The sequence below is a fragment of the Cricetulus griseus genome, chromosome 3 (genome assembly GCF_003668045.3).
Source record: "Cricetulus griseus strain 17A/GY chromosome 3, alternate assembly CriGri-PICRH-1.0, whole genome shotgun sequence".
NCBI classification, from domain to species: Eukaryota; Metazoa; Chordata; class Mammalia; order Rodentia; family Cricetidae; genus Cricetulus; species Cricetulus griseus.
The window spans coordinates 16,750,634-16,778,273 of record NC_048596.1 but is presented as its reverse complement, the minus strand read 5'-3'; the positions used below and the strand labels follow the sequence as shown (position 1 = coordinate 16,778,273).

The 27,640-nt window shown below is 49.4% G+C and overlaps 1 protein-coding gene across 9 annotated transcripts in view; it reads left to right on the top strand.

Moving 5' to 3' along the window:
* Window positions 1-27,640, top strand: part of Pax2 (paired box 2) — a 78,935-nt gene that overhangs the window by 38,671 nt on the left and 12,624 nt on the right. For 6 of the 9 annotated variants that reach the window (XM_035441812.1, XM_035441811.1, XM_027407217.2 and 3 more), the window contains exons 6-7: window positions 19,910-20,085; window positions 22,419-22,545. In XM_035441812.1, the coding sequence (XP_035297703.1) occupies window positions 19,910-20,085; window positions 22,419-22,545 (303 nt within the window). Of the gene's footprint in view, window positions 1-229; window positions 299-19,909; window positions 20,086-22,418; window positions 22,546-27,640 lie in introns of all 9 variants that reach the window. The other 3 variants (XM_027407221.2, XM_027407215.2, XM_027407214.2) reach the window with 1 other exon arrangement.

Below are 27,640 nucleotides of genomic sequence, written 5' to 3'. Positions count from 1 at the left end.
AAATCAGCGGGCTGTCCTAAGCCCACCCCTGAGAGCGGCTGGGCCCCAAGACTAGGGAGACTCAGGTAGAGAACTGGTCCTTCTCACTCAGGCTGCGTGTGATTTGCAGCTCGGAACTTTTGTGTCTCTTTGAAGAGGAGCCTGGTCTCCCAGTTTGGGGATCTGGCCCCCATCCACCTGTCTGTCCTTCGGGATCTCTCAGTGTCTGTCTGTCTCTTATTTACTCTAGTTGAGGTATACACTGATCCTGTCCACATTAGAGGAGGTGGAGGTTTGCATCTGGTCTGGACTCTGAGAGGTATGAGGGCCAGAGGGAATGCGGCGGCGGCGTGGGGGTCAAGGGGGACAGCTTGGGGGTGTGGCTAGAGAAATGGGTCCTATGGGCAGACAGCCAACCGAAGGCAGAGGCACAGGCTTTCACTGGGAGCCCTAGAAAGCTAACAGTCTCTGGGCCTGGATCCCTTCCACCATGGCCCACCACAGAGGTTTGGGGCTGAGGCCTGGTGGCCCAGAGGGTCAGCCGCTCAGTGGATGGGGGCAGCTTTTCCAGCCCTTGGAAAAACAAAGAGTAGATCGGGTAGTAAAACAAAAGCAAAGGAGACCTGGAAGCACCTGACAGCCCTAATTCATCACGGCCCAAGTTTTTTCCTGTGTTCCCATTATATTTGTTTGTAAAAGTGGAAATCAATTTTGAAGGTAATTTTCTGGAAAGAATGGAAGGGAGGTGGGAGGGCCGGATAAGGCAGAGATGGTAAAAGGAAAAATTTAGGCCAGGCACAGCCCAGGGGCAGCTCTTGGCAAGGTGAAAGAAAATTGCATATTCAATCTCCATCCATGAATCTCCCTCACTGCTGCCCGCCTCCTGCTTGAAAACAATGAAGGCTTTTTCCCAGCGCTGGGCAGGGCCTCGGTATCAGCCTCACTCTAACTTCAGGGTCATTAATTCCCTGATTATTGAAGGAGAAGAGAGGGTTGCAGCATCGTCAATTCCAAAGGCACCCCCCATGTGATCAGCCACTGGCTGGGGTGGGTAGGGGCAGTGGGGTGAGGTGAGGTACTTCAGAAGGGGGTGGGGAGAGAGGAAATGGGGGAGCCACCTGGACTGGGGGGCAGGAAGCTGGGAGGAGGGTGGAAAAGGCAGTCATTACTGCATACCTCTGTTGTGTTGTTATTGCAAATTAAAAGTAGCATGTTCCACTCCACAGCTATCTTTGGGGAGGGAGGGGCACTGAGGGAGGGGGGGATCTTATCATTGCTTCTTCAGCAGACCAGCGGTGGTGTCACCGTGTGAGGTGACATTTGAATTTACAATTCCGCTGAGAAAAGCCATTAATTCACAAATTAACATCTCTCCCTCTCCCTCTCTCTTTAACACTCTCTCCCTCTCTCACATGGATGTGCAAGCAATTGAAAAGACAAAGGAAATAGCCTTAAGGAAGAGACTTTACTGCTAGTCTGTCTGTGCTGAGATTGCTCCCCCTGCTTCCAGATAGATAAACCAATTACCTGAGCAGCTCGGCTCCTGGCCGCCGTGATCGCCTCCTTTTGTAGGCTGCCTCCATGGCTGGCTTACACTCGTGTATCTCATTAATGGAAACCAGGCAAGCCCTGGTCACCAAGCTCTTCCCAGCTGTCCTTTGGAGGAACGCTGGGAAGAGAACCAGTGTTAGACAAGACAGGCTAGGGGGATCCTGGGGAAGAGGAGAAGCCGTCTTGGCCTTGGATCTCTGGGTACAGCTTGCTATGGCCGCAGCTTAGGGGTGAGCACAGCTGGATAGGTAGGCTTTCTGTGACCTGAGAAGGGTATGGGCTGGCATTTAGAGGTAGAGACTGTAAACTGAGTCTGACTCACTCAGTGGCCTTTGGTCTTGAGCTTGTCCTGCAAGTGAAGGACACAGGAAGTTTTGCTGACTACAAGCTGTTTCAATGGGACAGGATAGAGCTTGAAGGAGCTGGGAGAAGTGTTGGGGGAGGACTCGGTCAGAAGACACCATAAGGTTGCAATGTTGGGTCAACAATATGAGATTGGACTGATTCTTTAACCTAAGTCAAGCACCTGGGTACAATTGTGCCTACCTAATCCTTACACACACACATATATGCACATGTGTGCACTCACACAACACACACACACACACATACACACACACACACACACACACACACACACACACACACACACACACGCAGGTCTGGGAAAGAGTACAGTTAGAATAAGCTAGGGAGAGAGGAATGTGCTATGGGACTCATTACTTGAAAATATCGTAGTCTTCTCTTACTCATAAGGAAGTCTCTCCAAGACCCCTGGCAGACACTTGAAATCATGGAGAGCCCTGGATGCCCAGTTCTGTCTACACAGGCTTCATTTCTCCCAGTGCATACATACAAAAGTTTAATGTATAGATTAGGCACAGTAAGAGACAATCAACAATAATAAAGTAGAATAATTATAGTGATAGTTTGTTACTGTGAAATTTAATCTGATAATGGAGACAGTCACTAAGTGACCAACTGGTATGGCATGGATACACTGAGCACAAGCATGAATCGTCCATAAGGCAGGACTGAGCAGACAGCTCTAGTATCTTACCCAGAAAGATACACAATTGAAAACCTATGAATTGTTATTTCTGAAAATTCCCACTTAATATTATTTATTTATTTGTTTATTTATTTATGTTATGCGCATTGGTGCTTTGCCATGGTGTTGGCTCCACTGGAACTGGACTTACAGACAGTTGTGAGCCGCCATGTGGGTGCTGGGAATTGAACCCAGGTCCTCTGGAAAAGTGGTCAGAATTCTTAACTGCTGAGCCATCTCTCCGGCCCCAACCACTTAACATTTTTAGATGGAAGATAACTGAAGTCAGGGAAAGAAAACCCTGGCATAAGGAAGAACTAAGGCTCCTTGTGGGTCACACTGGGTTTTTATGGCTGAATACTACTATGGCATATGTTGAAGACTCTGCCTCAGTGTGTCAGGCCCGTTGGCAGTCCAGAAAACAGAGCACCATCGTGGGAGCCCCGTCTAGAGAAGTGCTAGGGTTCCATTGCATTGATAACACTCAATTTATGTTCATCTCCAGCAAAGACTCAGAATTTGGCTACTACCCAGTTCAAGAAAGAGTTAAGTTCAAAGGTCACTAAGACTCCAAAGAAAGAAACCAACTTATGAACAGTCATTCATAGTTCTGATTATACCTTCTTGGTAACCAAGGAAATGAGACTGGCTGTACCTTTGGCAGGTTCTTTCCTATCTCAGTTAGATCACATATTTTAGCTGAACTCTAGCGTTGGCCATGGGCCTGTGGCTCTTCAGAAGCAAATGCAGGTTGTGTGGATGTTTTATTAAGCCTTTGCTGTGGGTCCTGTGTAGAAGTAACTTGTGCTGTTCTGTGAGGGGGCAGCAGGTTTAACCACGCTGTGTGGGACGGACAGGTGCAGAAATCTGTACACTTACACTAGAGATGAAAGCCAAATTGTTGTTTCTTTTTTCCCAGCTAGTTCGTGCTGTTGTGACTCAGGAGTGAGTTGCTTGAAGTATTCTGAGGTTTGCTATGACAGGATGCATTTTCTATGCATTGACAGAAAGAACAGAGAGGTTGGCTACCCCGGGAAAGAGGGTGCTAACTTGCTGCAGAGAGGATTATTTGTGTCTCTTTGCTCCTGAACACTGCATGTAGGTCACACATTCTCTGCAAATGCAAACAGGCCCTCCATGGCTTTCCTGTATTGTCACCCTCACACAAGCACCCATCATATCAGTGTGTGTCCTTTATCCCTCATCTTCCCCTGGAGGTTGGTTTGGCTTCTCCTCTACCCACCCACCCCCCCGTACCCTCCCCCAGCCAGGGCATCAAGCAAGAAATCCATTGCTTCAGCTCTGTTGTTCTCCCCACCACTCCCCCAACCCCCAGTACAGCTCCTCCCTTCTCATGGGCAGGAAGAGCCAGGCTCAGGGCTTTCCCTGAGTCCTGCTGCTCACCTTCCTGGGTGCCCCCATCTTTGCAGACGCTTGGGCAATGGGGAAAGACAGACAGCTGGCATGGAACCCCTCAGGATGGCTATGAAGGAAATGAAGGGTTGAGAGACTCAGATGCCTGCGACATCCTAGACTATTGAGACCAGGGAGCGACCCTTCCCCGTCCTGTCTTCCTCGGAACCATGGTGGCCTTGGGGGCTGTCTGGGACCTCATTTTCTGGCCCACAGGGGTGGAAAAGCCAGACAGTCTGGGAGAGGGTGGGGCCTAGCGCAGGAGCTGGGAGTCAGTCATGAGCCTCAGAGCCTACTTGCAGCAGAGCCAGTAATTCAAACCATCCTGACCCTTCAATGAACCCAAACCTGCTGACCTTGACAGCACCACACAAGAGGCCTCACAAACCTGCTGCAGGCCACAGGCTTTCCCTCACTTGCTAGCAGCCCTGTGGCCTGGCTTCCAGGTGGCTCCTCACTTGGCCATCCTTATGAAATGTCAGTGTCCCCTCCCTCCCTGAGGCAGCCAGTTTCAAAGCATCCTTTGTGCTCATCTCCACTGGTGACAGGGCTTGGGCATCCCCTGGGGCTTGTGGAGGACCCCCAGCTCTGGCCTTCTCCCATGAAAGGACCAGTGGAACTCATACCTTTTCCCTTCTGTTCAACCCCAGCTTTCATCTTCTCAGGACTAGCTATAGCACGTGTACACACAGTGTGTGTGTGGGGGGGAGGTGTGTATAGGTGTGTGTTTGTGTGTCTGTGTGCATGTGTGTGAGTGTGTGTCTGTATGTGTGTCTATGTATGCATGTGTGTGTCTGTATGTGTGTCTATGTATGCATGTGTGTGAGTGTATGTGTATGTGTGTATGTCTGTGTGTGTGTGCATGTGTGTATGTGTGTGTGAGTGTGTGTGTATGTATGTGTGTTTATGTATGCATGTGTGTGAGTGTGTGTGTCTGTGTGTGTATGTGTATGTGAGTGCATGTGTATGTGAGTGTGTGTATGTGTGTCTGTATGTGTATGTGAGTGCATGTGTATGTGAGTGTGTGTATGTGTGTCTGTATGTGTATGTGAGTGTGTGTGTGTGTGTATGTGTGTGTGTACCCATGCATGCATATGTCAGGGTGCAAACAGGGGCAGAGAAGGTGATGGAGACAGAGAGGGTGGAGGAGGAAAGAGAATCCAGAGGAAAACAGCCCTAGGAACCTGCATTAAAGTAAATGCCGTTTATGAAGTTTATACTTTCCTCCTCAGGAGAGCTGGATTCTGTTCAACAGCTTCCCCAAGCTTGCCAAGTGTTTCCAGGAGACAAAAGTGTGGGCAGGAGAGTGCATGAGCCAGTGACAGAGGGAGAAATGCATGGACACTGTGCCTGGACACACACACACATACACACACACACACACACACACACACACGCACACACACGGCTGAGAAAGTTTGAGAAGCCAGGACAGAGGGATGCAGGTGGTGTGGTGCTTGGGAGGAGAGGCTCCAGGAGCCCCTCTTTCCTCCCCTCTCCATGCCCACGCGCCATCTCCATCCCTTTGGGCAATGCGAGCAGCCCAGACACTTGGCGGTATGGGCACTGTGTGGCATGGCTGTATGGTAAACTGAACCAAAGATATTATGGGCCACGTGGGGCAGCCAGTTTGTGGAAGCCAGTAAGGGACAGTGTGTGTGGTCTTGGGCAGTGGGAATGAGGACGTGGCCATGGAAGGGACCAGAATGTGGTAACACTAGGTCTCCTTGAAACAACTTCTTCTGGTGCTGAGCGATGTCCACTTGAGCTCGCTGTAGCTACTGAAGACAGCTGGTCTCTTAGGGAAAGATTATTTGAGACCTTTGCCTTTTCTCTGAGAATTCTAAGGAAGTAAATGACTGACAGGGTGAGGCCATGGGAGATCTCAGAGGGACTTATAATGAAGTTAGAGTATCAGCCCTTCCAGACCTTTCTGCACACAGCACAGGGCTTGCTCGTGCTCAATGCGTGCTAGGAATATGTGAGGGGGCCAGAACCCATAACTTGGTTTATTACTTTTATAATAATAGGTTTTGTTTTATTAGCAAATATTAGTTACAGATAATAATGGATTTCATTATGACATCTCATGTTTTTATAATTTACATAATAAAAATGTATATTTTTATTATATTCACCCCTTAATATTTTCTTATCCCCTCCTTTCTTCTAATCCCTTTGTCCTAACCTGTTCCTGCCTCCCTCCCTCCCCCCTCCCTCCTCCCTCCCTCCCCTCCCTTCCCTCTCTCTCTCACTCTTTATCTCTCTCTCTCTCTCTCTCTCTCTCTCTCTCTGTATGTGTTATGTATATATGTCCTACTGAGTTTAACCAGGAACCATAACTTTTGAGAAAAGGGACTCTGGGGGAGAATGTGGCTGAAAGGGGAGAGTGCCTTGACTCTGACCTGCCAATGAGATATCAGCTTACCCCCACCCCACCCCACACACAAACCGCCCCCTACCTGGCCTCCCCCACTTGACTGTATTCAAGTTCTGCCAGGAGCTAGGACAGAGGAGACTGACAGGTAGAGCCCACAAAAGCACAGAAGGGAGAGGGGATGGAAGGTAGGAGAGAGGGGAAGGGTGTGCAGGGACCCCAGAGCATCCGGGAGATGCCAGGCACAGAGTGAGGCACAAACTGTCCAGGGATGGCCTTGGCCCTTGCTGTGCCCTGCTCTCTCCTCTGCCCTCCCCACTCAGCCCTCCCCTCTTCCCTCCACACATCTTTATTGGTTCTGATAATAGCCTTGATTTGCATGTCAGGCAAAGCCTTGCTGCACACACAAAAAGAAAACCCCAACCGTGGCGGTGTGGCAGTGTCAGCTCTCGCTGTTGTTCGACAGTGTAAAATTAAATTAATAAAGCCCCCAACACAGGAAAACATAACAGGAAATTAATGGCCTTTACTGTCGCTCTGATGCAGTCATTTGCAACCCTGCTTTCCGCACCAAAGACTTCATAAATGCAAGCAGTTTCTCTAAACAAGCATACTTAGGGCGGCCTGCTATGTAATTTTTCGCCTTGCTTGTGTCCTTAGAGCTAACAAAGCCCCCTTCCTGCTTAGCTTCAGAGAGGTTTCGGACTGGTTCTGGCCCAATTGGAGACCACTGAAGGTTGTACCAGGCAGAAGGCCCCAGCCCCTGGGGTAGAAGGTAGAGCTGGGGTTCAAACAGGAACTCCCCACTCCATGAGCCCCTCCTGCCCACTGGCTCTGAGAGTAAGCCAACAGGGCTCACCCCTAGGGCTCCTTCCTCTGGTGGGTTTGTCTGCTCTCTTACCATTGCATGTGCCCATCCTATTGCCTCGGCCTTCCTCTTCCTCTCTGCCATCTCTATTTACTGAGCATCTCTGACTTCTTCATACAGGCATACATTTGGGGGCTCGCTCTGCCTCATCAGTGGGTAACCTGCAGACTTTTCTGGAGCAGAAGAGGAAGCCAGTTTACTTAAAATGGACAAAGTAGCTATTCTAGTACAAGTTTCTGGGACTCTGGGTTCCCTCTATCCCATCTCCTTTTTCTAGGTTGGCTATTAACCATGAGGGCCTAAATGATCATTCTTACTATCCCTCTGTCCGCAGAAAGATGGCAAAGCCGAGTCTCTGAGCTGCTGTGCTAAGTAGATAGGGTACTGAAAACACAGGTTTCTTCTTTGAGCTTTGTGCCAGTGTGGGTCCTGGTGCCCACTGTGCTGGGCTGAAGGTATACTGGAAAGGCAGGGCTACACAGGGCACACAGGTGGCTGCTCCCCAAGATCCGAACCTCTTGGCTATGCAGTCAGGAGGGGTGCAGGGAGATGACAAAAAGAGCAAGCAGGCAATGAGGCTTGCCTCGGGACTGGCTGTCTCCAGAGACACCTCCCATGTGGCTGGAGGCCAGGGACTGGGAGAATCCCAGATTCTTGAGGGTCATTGGTCTTGCCTATCTTCCACCATAGAGCCTGCCCTTCCTGCTTGCTGGGCCACACAGCCTGGGCGTGGACATGGGACATAGCTGGACTGTGCCTGCTGTTTGCAGCTGTGCCTTTCTCTGTTTAGAGGGAAGGGCGTAGGACAGGAGCCCACCCTACACCTTACTTGCTCCAGGATGTTTGAGTATTTACATTATCCCTCACAATCTTTGTTTCTGGTAAAACATTTAGAGATCACGACATTCCCCAGTGCAGTAGTGGATGGTGACAAAGGATCTCCATTTGATGTCTCTGCTTCCTTCTCCCTCCCCTCTTCCTATTCCCTTGTCATTCCACCCTAAGTTCTCAGCAAACTCTAGGCTGAACCCTGGGAGCATTTCAGCATCTTTCATGATTAGGTTCCCACCCTTGAGGGAGTCCCCTCAGCGTCCTGGTCACCAATCTCTGGATTCTTGAACACTGAGTCCCAGAGACAGTCCAGCCCAAGCTAAGTTCTTACTGCAGAGCCACGGCCCCCTCCCACCTGGAGGCTCACACCCATACCGTAGCCTAAGATTACATTCGATTTTTTTAGCAGCCGTGTCAGTCTCAAGCTCATATTAAGCTCATGGTCAACTAAAACCTCAAGATCTTTTTCACATCAATTGCTACCCAGCCAGGTCCACCCATTCTGGACTCATGTAATTGATTTTTTTTAAACCTAAACATAGGGTGACCCATTTATCCCTGTTGCATTTTCATCTTGTTGGTTCAGGCTCTTAACTCTACCTGATTAAAGTCATAAGGATGTCTTCTATATCATTATCCAAGAGGTCTTAGGATTTCCCCCCCCTCTTCTTCCCCGCTCCTCCTCATTCTTCATCTTCCTCCTCCTCTCTCGCCTCATTCTTCTCCTCCCTCTTCTGTTTGCTGTTATTCTCCTTTCAAATAAAGAAATTCATGCAGCAAAAAAGTGAAGCCCCTCCCCCGTTGTAATAAAGAGGTGCTTTAGATGCCATTGGACTCAGCAGTCATCAAGGATTCCACTTCCCTGGAACCACCCTGTCCCTACAGCTCAGAAAGGGGAGGGGCGCATCTTTGTCAAATCCTAACTTTTACCATCTCCACATTATGTTCTTAATAAATCAGTTAAAGAAAAAAGCATCACGTTAAACGGATTGAGTGCCTGCTATGTGAAGATGCACGATGACTTACAAAGGTAGACAGAACAGCTCTTGACTTCAGGAAGCTTACTGTCTAGTTGAGACAGACATGCACCTGCAGATGTGCACACACCACACAGCAGAATGTGATTGTTGCTGAGATCGCGGCAGAAAGGCTACGAAGAATGTTTTAAAACATACCAGCAAACCAGAGTTGTATCTTCCAGTCAAGGCAGTTGGGCACACCATCATGGTGGCAGCGGCGGGGTGGGGGCATTTAGTCTAAGCATCAATACCAAGTTAATGTGTCAGAACATACTCTCAGCAAGTGCATTCAGGTTCCAGGGTGTCACCTTTTCTTTTCGAGTCCCTGCAAATCAGTGGTGTGATAAATACCCAAAGCCTGAGACTGAAGGCGTTGCAGTGTCCTTTGCAAAATCTTCTGAAACCCACCTTCTGGACTCAAGGACTCAGCAGTAGCAGTTTTTGGATCCTTGGTTCTTGAGGTGTAACAGTGACCCGAGAAAGTTAGCTCATGGATTACTGCCTGCACCCTCCTCAGCCAGACACGCACTGGGCATTGTTGCCTTTTCCCATGGAGACAAAGGCAAACTAGGAGTTCACTCTCCTCTCCTCTCCTCCCCTCCTTTCCTCTCCTCAACTCTCCTCTCCTCTCCTCAACTCCCCTCTCTTCTCTTCTCCTTTCCTCAACTCTCCTCTCCTCTCCTCTCCCCTCTCCTTCCCAAGGTTTGAGCCAAACATGCCTTCCTTTGTGACCCTCCTCTAAGCAGGGCAAGGCCCTTTTGCATTGTCTCAGCTCCTTCTGGGTCTTTGTCTTCCTGCAAGCATCTGCTACTTTCACCTGTCTCCTTGGTTATGGTCCCTCCTTCCATCTGTTTTGTGCCCTTTATGGAGGCAGGGTGCTTTTGTCTGACTGTAAGTGCAATACATGTTCATTGTAAAATATTTGGACAGGACAATAAGTTTCTTTAAAAAAAACAATAATCTATAACCTCATTATTGAGTGATGACCAATGTTGAAATTAGGAATATTTTAGAGCCTTTTCTTCCCATGAATGTTCAACTTTAGATATGCAGTTCTTAATTAAAGTTGGAGTGCTGCTACGCACACAGCTTTGTGTCTTGCTAGTTTTACTTAACATTATATAGTAGCATTTTCACATGTCATTACATATTCCATGAAAACATGATTTTTTTAATGGCTGCATAATCTTCCACTGTTCGATGTACATGTCCTTTTAAATTCTAGGCTCATCATATTTTAAAGCTTAGCTGTGTGCGGCAACAGTGATTTCCTTAAGTGCCCTTCTCGTTCCGCCCTCCCTTTCTCCCAGGCCCTTTACATAGTCAGGTTGGCCATTTAAGCTTATGGAGGCAGAATTTCATCTTTCAGAGCATCTGTCTTCTGTGGGATTACATCTTTTAGACTCTCCTGACATGGAGTTTCATGTGCGTTCTTTTCTCCTGTGGGATTTCCCCCAATGCCCCTTTCTTTGCCCGCTTTAGACAGGGTCGCCTTCCTCCCAGATTCCCATCACTCCCCTTTAATCCATTTTTCTCCCTGCCAGAGCCAAGGAATAGGACAGGTTACTGTCTCTGTGACACGGAAGCTTTATCTAACCTCTGAGCCTGCACTTTGTTCTGATTTTAACCCTCTAAGAAGGAATCAGGAGTGGTCTTCGGGACACACCTAGCCGCTGGAAAGTGTGGTAACAAATCCTCAGTGGCGATTTCTATCATTGCTTTTTTTTCTTCTGGAAGGTATAGTGGAGGAGAGAGGCAAGTTCAGGGCTCACCTGTCTTTGTTTTTGGAATTCAACGAGTCAGCCACTGTCTGAGAACGCGTGGGTCAGGCTCTATGCTGGGCTTACAAAGATGAGGAACTGTGGGGATCTCTGCCTTGCGAGACAGTTCAGTGAGGAGAGCAATCAGGGCAGTGTAACTGCTGCCTACAGAGTTTACTTTTGGCTTTGACACTTACTATGGTAAGTAGGTTTGGAGCAGTCACCTGTCTCCCAAAGCCCTCAGTTTCCCCAGGCTATGAGCTCAGCTTCTAGGGGACACCACTGTGTTCTGGCTCTGCCTTCTCTGTCATCATTCATTAGCTGCCTCTATGTGACCTTGGGAAAGTCCCTTAACTTCCACACTTCTATTTCCTTACCTATGACATGGGTATAATGATAGACGCTCCCTGACAAAGGTTTTCATATGAAAGTTGAATGTGTCACTACAGTAAAAATTCTGGCACAGGCACTGATTACACCCAAGTGCTAAATAAATTCATTGCTATTGTTCTAAGAGTGAAATTCCCATGTTTGGTATCATAGCAGATTCTGGGTCCATGTTGTTATTATTTCTAAAGTGGAGATTTGGGTAGATGGTGTTGGAACACTGAGAGAGGATAAACCATTGTCACTGTAGGATGACCCCAGCCTTTGAATCTGTGTCTAAGGAAACTCTGCCTAGAAAGCTCCCGGGACTTGTCCAAGGTCACACAGAAAATGAACAAGAAGAGCCAAGATTCAGCCCTGGGGAATGGTACAGCTATTCCAGGGTTGAATCTTGGCTTAAGGTTGTTACATCTATTCCAGCCTTGTTTTAAGGTCCCTAACATTGTGTTCCCAGAAGTAAGTAGGGATGTGTAGACATAGCAAGCCTTAGACCAGGTGCCCCAGCCTCTCACTGTACGGTGAACCCAGTCAGTATTTAGAAGCTGAGAGTGACCAAAGGTAGCATGCCGGGTTTGCCAGGGCCGGTGGGCTGGACAGACCTGACATAGTGCAGACCCAAAGCTTTGGGCCAGATCCCCAAGTACTTACTTTCTGTTGTTTTGTTTTGTTTGAGACAGGGTCTTACTATGTAGCCCTGAGTGTCCTTGAATTAGTTCTATAGACCATGCTGAGCTCAAACTTACAAAGATCCACCTGCCTTTGCCGCCTGAGTGCTGGGATTAAAGACGAGTACCACAGCACCAGCTTTCCAAGTGCTTTTTCACAATTGCCAAGCTTGATTTGGGGTTCATGGCCAGACCACACTCCAAGGTTGTCCATCTTAAGGTGGGAAGCAGTGGGGTGCCACATCCTGTCTCCTGTCCAGCCTCTGCCACACAGTAGCGCCTATTCTCTCCTCTCGCTCCTCTCTTCCCTCCCTCCTTGTCTCTTGTTCCAGGCCTCCCCATCTTCTCCTCCCATCTTTCCCATGTCCATTTTCCCATTTTCTTCCCACCCAGACTCCTCCCCCCATACCCTTTGTTCTCTTGTCTTCCTCCCTCTTCCGTCTGTCTGCCCTCTTCATTCCTTGCTCTTCTCCCAGTACAAAAAGCACCCCAGATCTGGGGAGCAACCTCATTCCCTGTTTCACCATCAGATAGGAGGCCCCAAATGGCAGCCCAAACCTGTCCAGGTCCTGCTGTGCCACTGCTGTGGGGGGTGGGGCTGGGGCTGCACAGGCGGGCTGCCCTGAATGACAAGAGGGGATATTGATCGCATTCTGAACTCAGCCCAGCAGATAGAAGGTAATTAATGACTCCATTTGCCTCAGTACCGGGGAGAACAATTGAGTTTGAAACTGCAACAACTGGCAGCTGGGGAGACCGGGGACAGGCTGGGGTGAGCCCTTCTGAGGGGGAAGTATGTGGAGGAGAGGACATAGAGGAATAAATTTAATGCTTCTGCCCCAGCCACTGCTGTCTTTTCCTCCACTCTCTTGACCCTCCTTCCCTCCTGTACCAGTTCTCGTGGTCATGTTGAACTTTTCCAGAGCTGTTTTCCTTCTTTGTAAAATTGAATGGATGGGATCTTTTTCTCAGGTGCTCTGTGAGGGCTAGAGGCAAAGCGTGGCCAGCGCCTTGAGAATGGCTAGAAGAAAAAGGCAAACTTGACTTACTAGGAAGAAACAGACATTTCTGACTTCAGACCCAGGCTTTGCTACTTAACAGCTATGTGATGTTAGACAAAGCAACTTGCTCTCTGAGACTTAGGTCTTTATCTGAAAAAAATGATGACGACAATGACATTAACAAGAACCTAGTAAAGTTGAACAGATTTAGTAAGTATAGGTGAAAGCATGCTGTTGGTTTCCCCGTGACAAGTGCACCTCTGTGTTAGGACTTAGAAAACTAAAGCTCAATGCCAGAATGCTTGCCTAGCATATTCAAGGCCCTGAGTTTGAGCACCACCTCTAGAAGAAAAAATTAAATACTAAGGCTACATAGTTTTTTTTCTATGTTAAAAAGTATCTTGAAGGTTGGAGAGATAGCTCACTGGTTAAGATCATACACTGTTCTTATAGAGGACCAGAGTTGAGTTCCAGCACCCAAACTGAGCATCTCGCACTGCCTGTAACTCTAGCTTGAGGGAGAGCCAATGTCTATGGCCTCCACAGTCTCCTGCATTCACAGACACATACTCTCACACAGGAAAAAAAATGCCTACACATCATTAAAAATAAAAATATCAGCTGAGCGGTGGTAACGCACACTTTTAATCCCAGTACATGGGAAGCAGATACATGCAACCTCAGTGAGTTCAAAGCTAGCCTGGTTTACAATATGAGTTTCAGAACAGCCAGGGCTCTTATACAGAGAAACCCTATCTTGAAAAACCAGTGTGTGTGTGTGTATGTGTGTATGTGTGTGCATGCACACATATATGAATAATTTTAAAAGCTCAAATCAATCTTGTTTGCTGGGATTTAGTGTACTGCCCCAGCTCACCTCACCCTGAGGGTGTAGACTTTTAGGAGCCATGGTGCTGTCTGACAAAATGGCTAATTCTGTCCTGCTCCCATAACCCACCTCTCTTTTGGTGAGTGCATGGCTCCATATACCTACTTTCCTTTGCATTGGCCACTTTTGGAATCCAGGTGAAGCTAAACACAAGGAAGAGCAGATATATTTCCCTTTGTCTACAGCCCAAGTCATGATGTTCAGTTACTTCCCACTCTCCAAGGTGCTGAGACATCACAGGATATTCCCATTGTGACTGGCAAGGTTGAGGGTTCTAGCCCAGGGTCTGGTGTGAGGTGGGGTCTGCTCCAGAGCAGTAAAGGAACAGATGAAGTGACAGTTTTGATGGGTAAGGCTGTCAGGAGGTGGCCAGATAGAGGGGTAAATCCCTTCTTTCTTTTCTTTTTGTGTATCTGAGTGTGTATGTGTGTATGTGTGCATGTGTGAGTGTGTATGTGCAGTGTGTGAGTATGTGAGTGTATGTGTGGTGCGTGTAGGTGAGTGTGTATGTGTGTGAATGTGTGTATGTGTGTATGTGTGTGAATGAGAGTGTGTATGTGTGGTGCGTGTGTGTGTGTGTGTGTGTGTGTGTGTGTGTGTGTGTGTGTGTGTGTATGTGTGATGTGGGGGGGGGGTGTGGAAACTGAACCCAGAGCCTTGAATAATACTCTATCACTAAGCTCCCCTGCTAGTCCTGAGATATTTTAAATAAAGATTCTAGAAGTAATACATGCCATTGCACAAAGCCTAGACGACGTCAGAAAGTGTAGGCAGAAAAAAGATAAAACTGCTTATGATCAGGAAGAAGCCACTGTGACCATGTTGGGGGCAGTATTTCCAGGGAAGATGACATTTGCATTCATGGTTGTCCTCTATATAGAGGCTTCCTGCTATGGTGCTGGGTGGGCAGTGTTGTCCCTCAGTCAGTCCATAGCTTAACTGTTTGCTGAGGAACTTCCTCATGCTGGGGTCCCTGATAGATATGCCCTAGAACCAGCCACTTACCCTTCTCTAATCTGTATTTCAGTCACTCATTAAAAGAGGGTTAATTCCTAGCAATGCTGGAGAATTGTTTGGAAGTCCAAATAACCCAGTATCTGTGAAGACTTTGTGTTAGGTGTTCAGTAAATAAGGAGTCAAAGAAGATAACAGGGGCTTAATCAATTCATCTATAGCTGTCTGTGTTCCATAAAGGACTTGTAGTAAGCCCTTCCTCCCTGGGAATAAGCAGGCTATAGTGGAAAGAGCCCCTAGAATGGCCCCTGACCTAAAAGTCCTACCACCTAGTTATGGGACCCGGGAGAACTGGCCTCTTACCTCCCAGCCACCTAGCCAGGCTCCACAACTGTAACATGGTAAGTGTAGTGCCCCAATCATCTGTGCAGTCTGTGCTCAGTCAGCACACACACACAGGGCTTAGCCTCACTACAGGGAAAAGTGCCAGCAAAGAACTGGAGATGTACCCTGAATAGGGTCAAGTGGCCCTCAGCTAGATTCCTGGGTTCAGTACCTAGGCTTCAGAGTAAAGTCAGTTAGGTGACAAGCTCTCATATCAGACTTCAACTCAAATCTAGACTGCCATTTACTAGGGGCACAGTCTTTAAAAAGCTATTTAATATCCTTTGTCTTGGTTTCCTTATGCATAAAGTAAGAGCCCCAGCGTTTACTTCGCAGCATTATTGGAAGGATTAAATGAACTCCAAAGCAGTGTTGCTTTTTAGTTTTCAGCTCTTTTGAGACAGGGGGCTCACAAGATAGTTCCTGCTGGATTGGGACTCAATATCTGTGCTGTAGCCTCCTGAATTCTGAGATTCCAGGCATGGACTACCATGGACAGCTTTAGAATGCTTTTCGTCATTTTGTTTGTTTGCTTGCTTTATAATACTGGGGATTAGATCCAGGACCTCGAATGTGCTGTATAAATGCTCCCACTGAGCCACATCTCCAGTCCAAGGGGCTCCTGATCCTTGTGCAGTGCTAGGGGGTCTGGCAGAGGCCAGGGGAAAGCAGGATTGGCCCATCGGTGGTGACTACTAGGCCAGCACATGGTCCTATCATAGCACTGGGTAGACTTAAGCAACAGCAGTATTTTCAGCCTCTCTGTAAAAGCATGGCCTGAGAGTTGAAAGGGAAACTGTAAGTAGGGATTGTTCCAGAAAGTTCAGACCATATGGGCACCATACTCCAGGCTTCAAATGTAGACTCTGATCCCTGTCATGGAGCAACTTTGATTCCAAGGCTAATTCTCCCTGAACCAGGAACAGTGTTTTCTGTTAGCTTGGGGCACTGTGGGTAGATGGCATTACTCATGAACAATGTTTTCTGTTAGCTAGGGGCACTGTGGGTAAGTAGGTGGTATGCTGAGGCAGGAAGGACTTCTCAGGGATCAGAGTAGATACTGCTAGAGGCTGACAGGAAGTGGGACTGACCTGACAAATGACAGACTGTACTTGTGCTGGACCAATCAGGTGAGACTAGCCAGTCTAGAAAATTTCTGACAGGAGTCTCATTCTGAACACCACAAGGGAGAATCTCATTCATTCATTCATTCATTCATCGAGTACCTGATATGTGCCATGCCTAGCAAAGAGTTTCAGAAATGCATGGTCCCTGCCCATAGGAGCTCAGAACCCAGCTTCTTGAGGGTGGGGATGTTTCTTTGCAATTGATGCTACCTAACTACATTCAAGTGTTCCTTCCCTCTCACTTGAGAAGCTAGGTCAGGACTCAATTCTGACTCTGCCAGTGTGTCCACAGCTTTCCCAGGCAGCCCTTCAAGCTCTGGCTGGCCCTTGCAGCAGCTTCTCCATAAGCTCGGGTGCTCCCTCCATGGTTTCTGGGAGGGCACTCCAGCTGGCTAGCACTGCCAGCCACTTTTCTTTACTTCCCCAGCCTCTTCTCTCATGCTTTGTCTTCCTTCTATGCTCCTCTCCCTTCCCTCCTCTTCCTAGGCTCCCACCTCACCCCCTCCTCGCTCCAGGCTGTTCTCCAAAGCTGGACACCCGGCAGTGACTCCAGTGTCTTCACCACATCTAGCGCCTCTCAGTTTTTGGTGTGGAAGGTCTCTTCCTTTTCCCTGTCTCTCTTCTTGCAGAAGCATCTCCTCTTTGTACCTTCCTGGCCCTTGGTCCCTCCCACGTCTTTTCCTTGCTTCTATCTGCCCTCTCTCTGCCTTAGCTCCTCCCACCTTCCTTCATTCCCAAAGGAAGGGCATCATCCCTTCACAGAGCAGGCCAGCAACAGCACAGGCTGTGTTTGAATTGCAGGGAAATGTCCCTGTCTCCCCACCAATAGGTGCACTCACTGTCTTCTCCCTGCCCCGTAGCTCACTTATCTGACCCTTCCCCTGACCTGAGTCCCTCCATCACACTGCTCCACTGCTCATCAAAACCCTGCCTTTCCAGACGAAGGTGCTTCCTCCTGGCCTTTCTTCCCACTTGGTGACTCCTCCAGCCTGAGTTCTCTGCAAGCTTTGTCCTCCTGCTCTGGCCATGAGTGCTTCCTTCCTTCCTGGCTTCCCCCACTTTCCTTCTTCTCTTTCTGTCTCCACCTCCCAGCATCTCCTCTTCCAGGAGCAAGCTTCCTTTTTCCTTCCCTTCCAGCCCTCCCCAGATTTCTGTTGCTGCCTCTGTAACCTGTCTTACCACCAGGGCCAGTGTGAACAACAACAAAAAAATAAATAAATAAAAGGTCAGTGAGTGGGGGGAGCAGCAATAACCCCTAAAACAGTACTATCAGTGGAACATGATTGATCAATTGAATTCCATAGCGGCTGAAAAATGTGGGATTAAGTAGTGTATTATACGCACAATGAGTTGAGGCATGGTGTTCATTTCAAGTTCATTTCGCCGGCCTCTGCCACCAGATCAGGCAATCAATAGGGGCAGCAGATATCATATATCACCTCTCTGCGGGCTGGGGAGAGAGCACCATAATCTCTCGCAAATTTAGAGTGACAGATTTGTCAAGATCTGAAGGGCCCCTGAATAAATGAAGGCAAAGGGACTCCTCCAGCCAGTGACCTGAGGACAAAGCTTTAGTTCAGCTCACACACACACACACACACACACACACACACTCACACACTCACACACACACACACACACACACACACACACACACACACACACACCTACCTACCTCTCGGTCACAGGGTGAGGCAAGCCACACACAGGCATGTACACAAATCCACACAGAGACATGAAATGTGTCTTCCCACATGTGTGTGCTCACACACATTTGAAGGCATGCTCATAGACATTCGGTAGGAGCAATAAATACAAGTCCCTCGATGCTACTCTCACTCAGCCCTAGCAGCAGGGCTTCCCCCAGAAGGCAGGAGGGCTGCAAGCAGAGACAGTTAGGCGCAGTAGAACATGGAGACAGTGACAGGAAGTGGAGGCAGGGAGATGTGCACCCTGGGAAGAGGAGTGCTCGTAGGAGGAAGGGGACATGGCCTCACATTCCTTGTGAGCATGGGTTCTTCCAATAAAGATTCGTACCAACATTCAAACTCATCCACACCCTTATTCACCCAGATGTTTATTACACACACACACACACACACAGAGAGAGAGAGAGAGAGAGAGAGAGAGGGAGAGAGAGAGAGAGAGAGAGAGAGAGAGAGAGAGAGAAACACACTCACACAAAGGGGAAAATAAGCATACATTGTATTGTAGTTCCCCTACAGGGTCACACATAGTTCCAGAACCATACAAAAAAAATACAACTACCAGGTCTCTCTCTCTCTCTCTCTGTCTCTCTCTCTCTCTCTCTCTCTCTCTCTCTCTCTCTCTGTCTCTCTGCCTAGCTCTCCATATTTTCTCTCTCTACCTCTTCCCTCACCACACACACACATGCTTTCTTTGCTCCTGAACAGTTGGGTAGGGGACGGGAGGTCCTTTTGGAAAGCAGTGCCTTTTGCCCCATCTGGGAGGCCTGCAAGGGAGGACGGCTGTAGATTGAGGGTAATCAATATGTAATACTTTCTATGGTCTCCCAAACGATACTGTACGATGTTACTGTATATAATGCAATATTGATTATATCATATCATATAATCACCTATAAACTGATATATATAACAGTCCCAGAGGAACACCCTGGGCCCTAAAGCACAGGCCGGCCCCAGGCCCAAGGCTCCCTAGCTTGTCATGGGCTTCGGGAAGCTAAGGACTGGACGGCTGGGGCTAGAAGGCCAGGGCAGTTGCTAGGTGAGGGTTCAAAGGGGCTGTAGGAGAAGCTGGTTGTCCTCAGGATGCTCTAAAAGCTCCAAGGGACCAAACACTGGAAGGCAGGGACAAACAGGGCAATGAGCAGCCGAGGTGGAACCTCACTTGGAGACCAGACTGCCTTCTGGCCGGAAACAGCCTCTGGTGCTCACTGCCCAGCCCTTTTTCCATGCAGCAAGTCTTGACTCCTGGTGGAAACCTGATGGACGAATCAGGTGTCCAGGGAGCTGGCTCTGCCTGAGACCTGAGCCAGAGCCCTCCAGGGGAGAATGGTGGCCAGGTCATGGCAGTTTGTGTGCTCTCTGGAGTCTGTCCTGGGGTGTCCAAGCGGCAGTGACTCCTCTTTGCTCTTGCTCTGTCTGCAGCCCAGCCAGTGTACCTCAGCTTTCCTCTCGGAGGCCCTCCTCCTTGGGAGTAGTTAATGACTTTACCCAGACTCTGTATTATACTTAGCTTCAGAGATTTGACGATTTTCAACCCCTGGAATCCGTGGAACTGAAATTTATCTGCACCCAGTTCAATTCTCCACAGTAACGCCTGTCTGAGAGCCCAGCCCCTCACCCAGATGACTCAGGATGGGGATGGTTGGAGGCCCTGGGCTTTGTGAGACCCCCTGACTCCACCTCTGCCCAGTCTTTCTTGCCCACCCAGCAATGACCTCCCTTCTTTTCCTCTCCTCAGCTCTTGCAGGACTCTGGCTTCCTCAGCCAGGTCTCTGAGGAAGCCTCTAGTCCTAGGCTTCCAGCTCCTCTAGCCTATAGACTGGAAGTAAGGGACCTTAGCAGGGGCTCAGGGTCCCAGGGTCCAGAGCCAAGTACACAACCCTTTACCTACTGCATTCTCCCTCGTTTCTGATGGCCTGGTGTTTGTGTCTATGTGTTCCCCAGATGTGTCCGAGGGCTCTGTCCCCAATGGAGACTCCCAGAGTGGTGTGGACAGTTTACGGAAGCACCTTCGAGCCGATACCTTCACCCAGCAGCAGCTGGAAGCTTTGGATCGAGTCTTCGAACGTCCTTCCTATCCTGATGTCTTCCAGGCATCCGAGCACATCAAATCAGAACAGGTGAGAGGGAGCTGCTTGTTCACCCAGCACTGCTTGCACTCATACGGCTACTGTGTGTGCACTCTGTGAACTTGATGGCACAGACCACTGTTAAGGCATAGTTAAGAAAAATAATTTCAGTGTATAGTGACTGAAGATGATGAGATCTGGTAAAAGGGCACATGTTATCTCTATTCAGAGTTTCCGATTCCTTATGAAAGGCAATGTTGGTCATCCCTTAGCTCCCCAACCCTAGCTCTGCATTCTGTGATCCTGGAATGAGAAAGACAGAAATATCCTCTTGCTATGACCTTTGCCCTGCCTCCAGCAAAGTCCTACAGAAGGTCTGTGAAGATCCTCCTGTCCTGTGTCAGAAGGAAAGCCACCTGCGCCTGCCTCCTTCTCCCTGACGCATCCATTGATGGTGAACCCCGGCCAGCCAACAGCTGTCTCAGCCACCCACAATGCTTACAGACACAGAAGAGCATACAACATAGTGACATCAGCAAAACACAGCACTCAGAAACATATCCCCAACGACCTCACATTTCAGGGCTAGCAGGATGGCTCAGTGGGTAATGGCACTTGCCACCCAACACTGTAAGCCTGACAGCCTGGGTTTGGTCCCCAGAACCCATGTAAAGGTGGGAGAGAAGAACTGACTCCACAGAGCTGTGCTCTGTCACTCACATGTGTGCAATGGTATGACCATGGTATGACCTACTCCCCACACAGTAATATTTTATTTTAATAATTATAATAAAATACTTCCCATTTCCCACTGTCATTCCCTTGCTCTTCCACCCTACACTCACTATGTAGCCCAGCAGTCCTGCAGGCCCCATGAATGCACACACTTCCCTGGTCACCCCCTCAACAGCCCTGTAGCACACGCCTCCACCCACACATCAGTGTAGCTCCCCAACCAGCCCACATATATGGCCTAGGTCAGGCCTCCAACTGCAGCACAACGCAGCCTGCTGGGCACACACGTAGGCTTGTATGCTCACACACAGGCGCACACACTTGTACACTGGCACAGCCCCTCAGGCTCCACACACACAGTTTCACTCCAAGACTCCAGCAGCTCCCAGCCTCTCGACTTTCTCCCCGCCCGTCCTTTTATCCCATAAGCTGTTTGTCTTCATAAAACAAAAATCAAAAGTCTTTTTAAGGTGCCCTGAGCCATAAACCAACAAAGGAGGAGCTGGCCGAGGCGGGCGGCTCGGTGCGCCCTCCCCAAGTCCCTGGCTGTATTACAATGAATAACCTTTATTTACTTTCATTAGACTATTAAACACCAGCACAGTCATTTTTCCCCCTGAAACTCGGAGCAGGGCCCATAAAGCAAATCCGAAGCCTAATTGAGTTCATTTTAATTTCTCTCCGATCACAGCGAATTACTCTGGTGATAAATCAGGGGGCAGCCTCACCCCCAGTAGAAGGCCTAATTTGCAGCTAATTACAAAACTGATTTCTACAGGAAGATCAATACGAGAAGGAATTGGAAATGACGAGGCAATCCCGTCCAGCCAGGAGGGGAGGGGGTCCTCTGGGGGGGCCAGGAAGCGGAAGGGAAAAAAACGGACCCGAAAGAGCAGAAAATCAGTTTTAATTTAACGTAATATTAATCAGAGCAACTTTTCCTGCTTTGTGTGGCTCCTGGTCTGCCCAGCTCCGGGGTCTGGCTTGGTGGTGGCTGCAATAAAAAGGCAATTACCCAAGTGTTTCGGGCAGGACACCCTTTCAGACTCAATGGCTGGCCCCCTCCCACCCTTCTGTTAGCCATGTGGACTCTCCCCCTCCCCAATTTCATACCCCAGTGCACAGGCAGAGAGCAAGGGGCCCATGGGGCTGTCTTTGTTTGTTTTTTAAAAGGGGGCGCCCATACCCCATCAGCCAACCCAGCAGTGCCAGGCTGGAGGCCCCACCAGGTCCTTCCCCCAACAACCACCTCAGCCATGTGTCAGGGACCATCTCTGGTCCCCAAGGCTTCTACTCAGAGGACCCTGAGCAACCCCACACTTCTCAGCAAGGGGTCCCTACTGCAATACTGCCTCCTGGAGCTTCTTAGGCAAAAGACTGATGAAGAAGCTCCAGGGGTGCTGGGAAGTTCACCCCCAGTGTAGAGACTATACCTCCACTCACCATGTCAGGCCCACCCCCGCTCAAACTCCACTCTCGCCAAACTCTCCTGCCCCACCCAGAGAGCCCCTCCCCATCCCCCTGCCCCACCCAGCCATCTCCTTCCACCCCATCTGGGAGGGTTCCGGGGTCCTCCTCTCCATCTGCACACTGAATCTTTCCATGTATACGCATCAATAGAGAGCTGTCACTTTTCTCTCTCCTCCCAGGGGAATGAATACTCTCTCCCGGCCCTGACCCCTGGACTTGATGAAGTCAAGTCAGGTCTATCTGCATCTACCAACCCTGAGCTGGGCAGCAATGTGTCAGGCACACAGACGTACCCCGTCGTGACTGGTAAGGGGACTCTCAGGAGGGGGGGTGCTGCTTTTGGTGGGGTGCCTCTGATATATGCCACCTGGGGCCCAGTGTGGCAAGTGGGCCCCCTGCCATGGTGTCTGCAGAGTGAGAGAGAGGAAGGAGAGCCTTCCTGAACAGATGTGTGTGGATGAGGTCATGAAATACTGTGGTCAGGGCTCTGGGCTTCACCCTGAAGAGGTGGGGCCTAGGGACCTGCTGCCTGCTCGCTCGGTTGTCCTTGCTTCCTTTTTTCCATCTCCCAAGCTGTCCAGACTTCCCAGCCCCTGGCTAGGACATGTGCAGAAGAATGTCAAGGCCAGCTAAGGGAAGTGGCTCAGAGGTCCCCAGTCTCTAGCCCTCACACTTCTCTGTCCACAAGGGTGCTGAGGGCTTCGTTCCCCTCTCCAGGCAGCTTAAGTAGCCATGGCCTGGGACCTGAGGGCATAGCGGCAGCCTTGTAGAGTGGAACATATTATTGCAGCCTTTCTCCTACTTCCTGGAGAAAGTCACTGAGAGGAAAGTTGGATTCCAAGGCTGGGGGGGGGGGTCAAATACAGGGCAGAGGCACTGTGGCCAAGCATCCCAGGGATGAGAGCTGCCGAGGCACTGGAGTGGCCATGTAGGGGAGGGCTGGTAGATGATGCTTCAGATGCCACCTTCAGAAGGTCCCTGGTGCCATGGAAGGGTTTCCGGGCCAGGAAAGTGCTCCAGGAAGAGAGACACACATTGAGGTGTTATTAAAATTCACCTAATTATTCTGGAGGCACTAAAGCCAATGTGCCGTTCGTACCTTGGGAAGCAGGATGATCAAGAAGGGTCTCGGTGGGGACTGGGAGACACTGAGGCGTTACCTGTGAGTGAGCTGAGACCGCGTGGGGACAGGACAGCAAGGCTGTAGGCAGCCAGCATCATATCCAGAGGCAAAGATGGAACAGGCATGGGCCCTGCCACAGGACAGGGATCTGTGGTGATTTGTTGTGTTGGTGACTTGGTAACTTCCTGTGGATAGGAGCACAGTTCAGGCTGAGGTGGGCTCCAAGCCCCCCTCCAGGGGGCTCCAGAGAGCCCTACCTCTCCCATGCTCTCCTAAAGTGATGTCCCTGTACAGTTGTGTCCAGCAAAACCAGAGTTGTAGTCTTCAGCTAGGAATCCAAAGACTGAGTCTATGGAGTGGTCCTGGGCTGACCAGGCCTTCAGGAGTGATATCCCCGGTGAGGCAGGATGCAGTTCAGATCTGTGGTCCTCAGTCTTCCTAATGCTGTGACCTCCTCATGACTGTGACTTCCTCATGCTGTGGTGACCCCACACACACACACAAACATAAAAGTGTTTCCTTGCTACTTCATAACTTGCTACTGTTGTGAATCATAACGTAAATATCTGATATACAGGATACCTGATATTTGACCCCCGAGGGGTCATTACCCACAGGTTGAGAGCCTCTGGCTTAGATCAACAGGCCTGGATATAAGTTCTCTGAAGCCTGATGTAGTTGCTCTCCAATCTTCCGACCCAAGCCAGGACAGCTTTCCAGCACAGTGGTTGCTCCTCAAAAGTGGTGAGAGTGTGAGGACTTCTCTCCCTAGTCAGTGCCTCGATCCAGAAGGCAGGAACTTCCTGGGGACGGACATGTGGCTCTTCTGGGCAGGACTCCTGCCGCAGGGGACACTGGGGGGCTAATGTAGAAAATGCCTCCACCCTGAGCAGCCCCCCCAGCCTCCCCCCCATGGCCCTGGAACCGCCCCAGCTCAGCCTGGGAACATCTTCGGCTGATCCATCTGGATCCAAGTGTGAGAAAAGTTCATTTCAGACCCAGCTTGACATTCCCAGGTGGCAAGTTAGCACTAACATCTCAATCTGTATGCGACATTTCAATCAAGCGAGGAGTAACAAAAGCAAAGCCATTAACATTCGGAGATGTTCACCAGTGGTAATGACGGGGAAACTCGCTCAGAAACTGGAAATTACCAAAAAAGAGTGAAGTGTGGAGGGGGTGGGGCGTGTGGGGGCAGGGAGCGATTTTTCCACACTTAGACCCAGATCCAATGTTTGGATTAATAGTGCCATTACTCGAGAAAGGGCTGCAGATTATGCTCATTCTTAAAATGTTTTTGCTGGCAATTAAACGGCTGCAGCTATTGATCTTTGTTGATTTTATGTCCTCCTAATTTGCATAATCTATTAAAGATGAATGATTCATGATGTGTTTATTATGGGGACAAACAGAATTTGCTGGAGGTACTGTCAAGGTGAGAAACGGGTATTGCCCAGAGACTTCATGGGCCATCTTGGAACAGGTTTAGCTTGCTGGCTTTTGGGGGCCAGGACTTGATAGGTAGCAATAAGTGGTGTGGCAAGGACAGGCAGAACAAATGGACTTTTGAGTGAGTTCTAGAGAGACATTAACATTTGTGAGAATTGGGCTTCAAGCACACTGGGAGATGGCAGAGACTCTTGGTGTATTTGCAGAAATTCCCCACTAACTGCCCCCTCCCCACTGAGTCTCACTATGTAGCCCAGGCTGGCCTTTAACCCACCGCTTCCATTAAAGAGAGTGAGCCACTGCATCCCGCTCACATTCTTATTTCAGATGAGAATAGCAAGGGTGGTTGGAAAAGGGAACCTAGTAGTAGGTGGGTGACTGGGGCCTGGGGAGTACTAAATTGGGGAGCTGCAAGGTCATGCTGTGCTTATAGCCTTGCATGTGTCGAGGCATTCATTCCACAAGTCCCCTTCCTCCCTAAGAAGAGGCAAACCCTAAGAAACAGCTCTTAAGGAAGCTGGCTGGGAAGGCCTTGGCCCATCCTGAAAAGCCAGACCTTATTGATATTCCTGCCACCTCCTGGCACTAGAGGCTGATTTCAAACTTCACCAGCCACTTGATACAGCTGTTCCACAAGGTCAGGACTGAGAGGAGACAGGAGCCTGGACTATTGTGTGGAGGGGAGAGCGGGAGCCAGTGGGCCAGGACACTGCTAATCACATCAAGGCAAGGGTGGCTGCTGCCACAGGCTAGGACTCAGCCCGATAGCCTCCCTACCCAGCTTCCAGCAGGGAACCAAGGCAAGACACCGATTTCTCAGGGTAGCATTTGGAAGTTCTGCCGAGATTTTAATTTCACTGCATCACAACTCAGCAAGCTGCCAAGTCAAGCTGGTTATTTAAATTTATCACCCATTCTCCCCTCCGCTGCTGGGTTGCCCTAGCTCGGCTGCATCTCTTTGCTCCAGCCCACTGCTCTAGGCTGCCGGTCTGGAACAGAGCCGAGTCTCAACTAAGTGATAAGGAAAATGGGACCCACTAAAAGGGACAGTGGGCCAGGGGCACTCTGGCCTCGGGCTTCCTCAGGGTAGTTACTTGGAGCTACCTCCAGCCACCTTCTTATCCTCTTCTAAGGGCCCCACAGGGGAATAGCCTTTAACCCTTAAGTATTCCCCAGCCCCTCTGATCCGGGACTCTACAGTCTCACTCTGTATTGCTCATTTCCTGCATCCCACCACCATTAGCAGCAAGAGCTCCTCTTCCCCAAAGCATCCTCTCTGGCCTTGGCCCAGGCTGCAGCAGTAGGGAGGGGCACCTGCAGAGACCCCCGAGAGTGATGTCAATCTGAGAGGAGATGAAAACAAGTTCTAGGTTGCTCAAAGTCACTCGGGGTGCATTGGAGCTTTCGAGAGTGGCTTGGCTTGGCAAAATCTGTTCTACAGCACTGCAAGCTTCCCTCCTGGGTCTATGCAGGCTGAAATGATGCTGAAGGGAGCTGGTGCCAGCATATCCCTGATGCTTCTCAGAGAAGCCAAGGAACACACATGTCCCCAGGGCAGCTGCAGAGAGCGGGCTTCACTGGCCTCTAGTGGGCAACACTACCAAGCACTGGGCGAAACTTGTGCAAAGGTAGTTCTCACCCTCAGTATAGTCAAAGGTATAAGAGGAATGTCGTGGGTGCTCAGAAACCAGGCAGACTAAGCTTAGCAAAACAGAGCTGGGTAAAATATAACAGCAGAGTAGTTAATACACAGCCACACCTCGCTCTGGAGCCAGAAACAGAGGAAAGTCAGAGTCAAGGCAGGATTTTGACACTGTGGCTTTTACACAGAGGTAAACCCTAGTTCAGGGATGTTGAATGTAATGTGCCAGACAGAAGGTGTGAGAAATAGAGACAGTACAAGGAGAACACTGTCCAGGCTCTTTCTTCTCTATGGCCCAAGGAAACAAAGGAGAGGCACCTGTCATCATGAGAAATGGAAACACGAAAGCCCATATGCAGGCCTAAGTCCAAGTTCATGCCTTAAGTAGTTGCGGGAACCCCAAGTCAAGAACTCACACAGAATTTTGTGGGGTCAATAGTTCACTCTGGTGCCAGCGGGAATAGTATGAAACCTTCTTTTTAAAGATAGCCCATGACCCAAGATGCAAAGGACTCCCATTGAGAAAAAACAGACAAAAAAGCCCACCATAGATGATGAGCTCACCATATAAAATTCCCACACTCCATGGACTCGTAAGGGAAAGTTAGCAGAAGTGATACAGAGGACCATTACCATCTGCAAGAGCTAGCTCTCATGGAATATCCCAAAGTGAAGATCAATTAAGGAAGAGGTCGAAGAGAAAGACTAGCTTTTTCTTTAGCCCAGATCCAGACCACTTCTCCTGGTGCGTAGCCGACTGTCAGATAATGGAGACCCAAAAGGCCAATGAGTGAAAGGGAAGAGGGGTGAGCCTATTCCTAGTTTATCCAAATTCAGAGACTTCTCAACAGAGTCTCGCTCTTCTTTTGGATAATACTATGAGAGATTTTAGGCCCAGGACAGCGCTCTCATCCCCTGTATGTTGCAAGGGAAGGTGAGTTGGACTCTGTTATCTTCCCAGCCCTTGTAGAAGGAGGTATTTTTATTCAAGAGCTTGGGGAAGTTTCCTGGCTGCCCAGAGACTACGGCTTTGTAGAAAGATGTCACTCAGATCCAAGCAGGATCTGTGGGTGCTACCCAAGCGGGGAGTGCACAAGTCAGACAGAGGAGGTAGAAACTGGCAATGTTGAACAGAAGTGAGGAGGTTAGAGACCCAGAGCTAATGAACACAGTTGACTCTGTTCCTG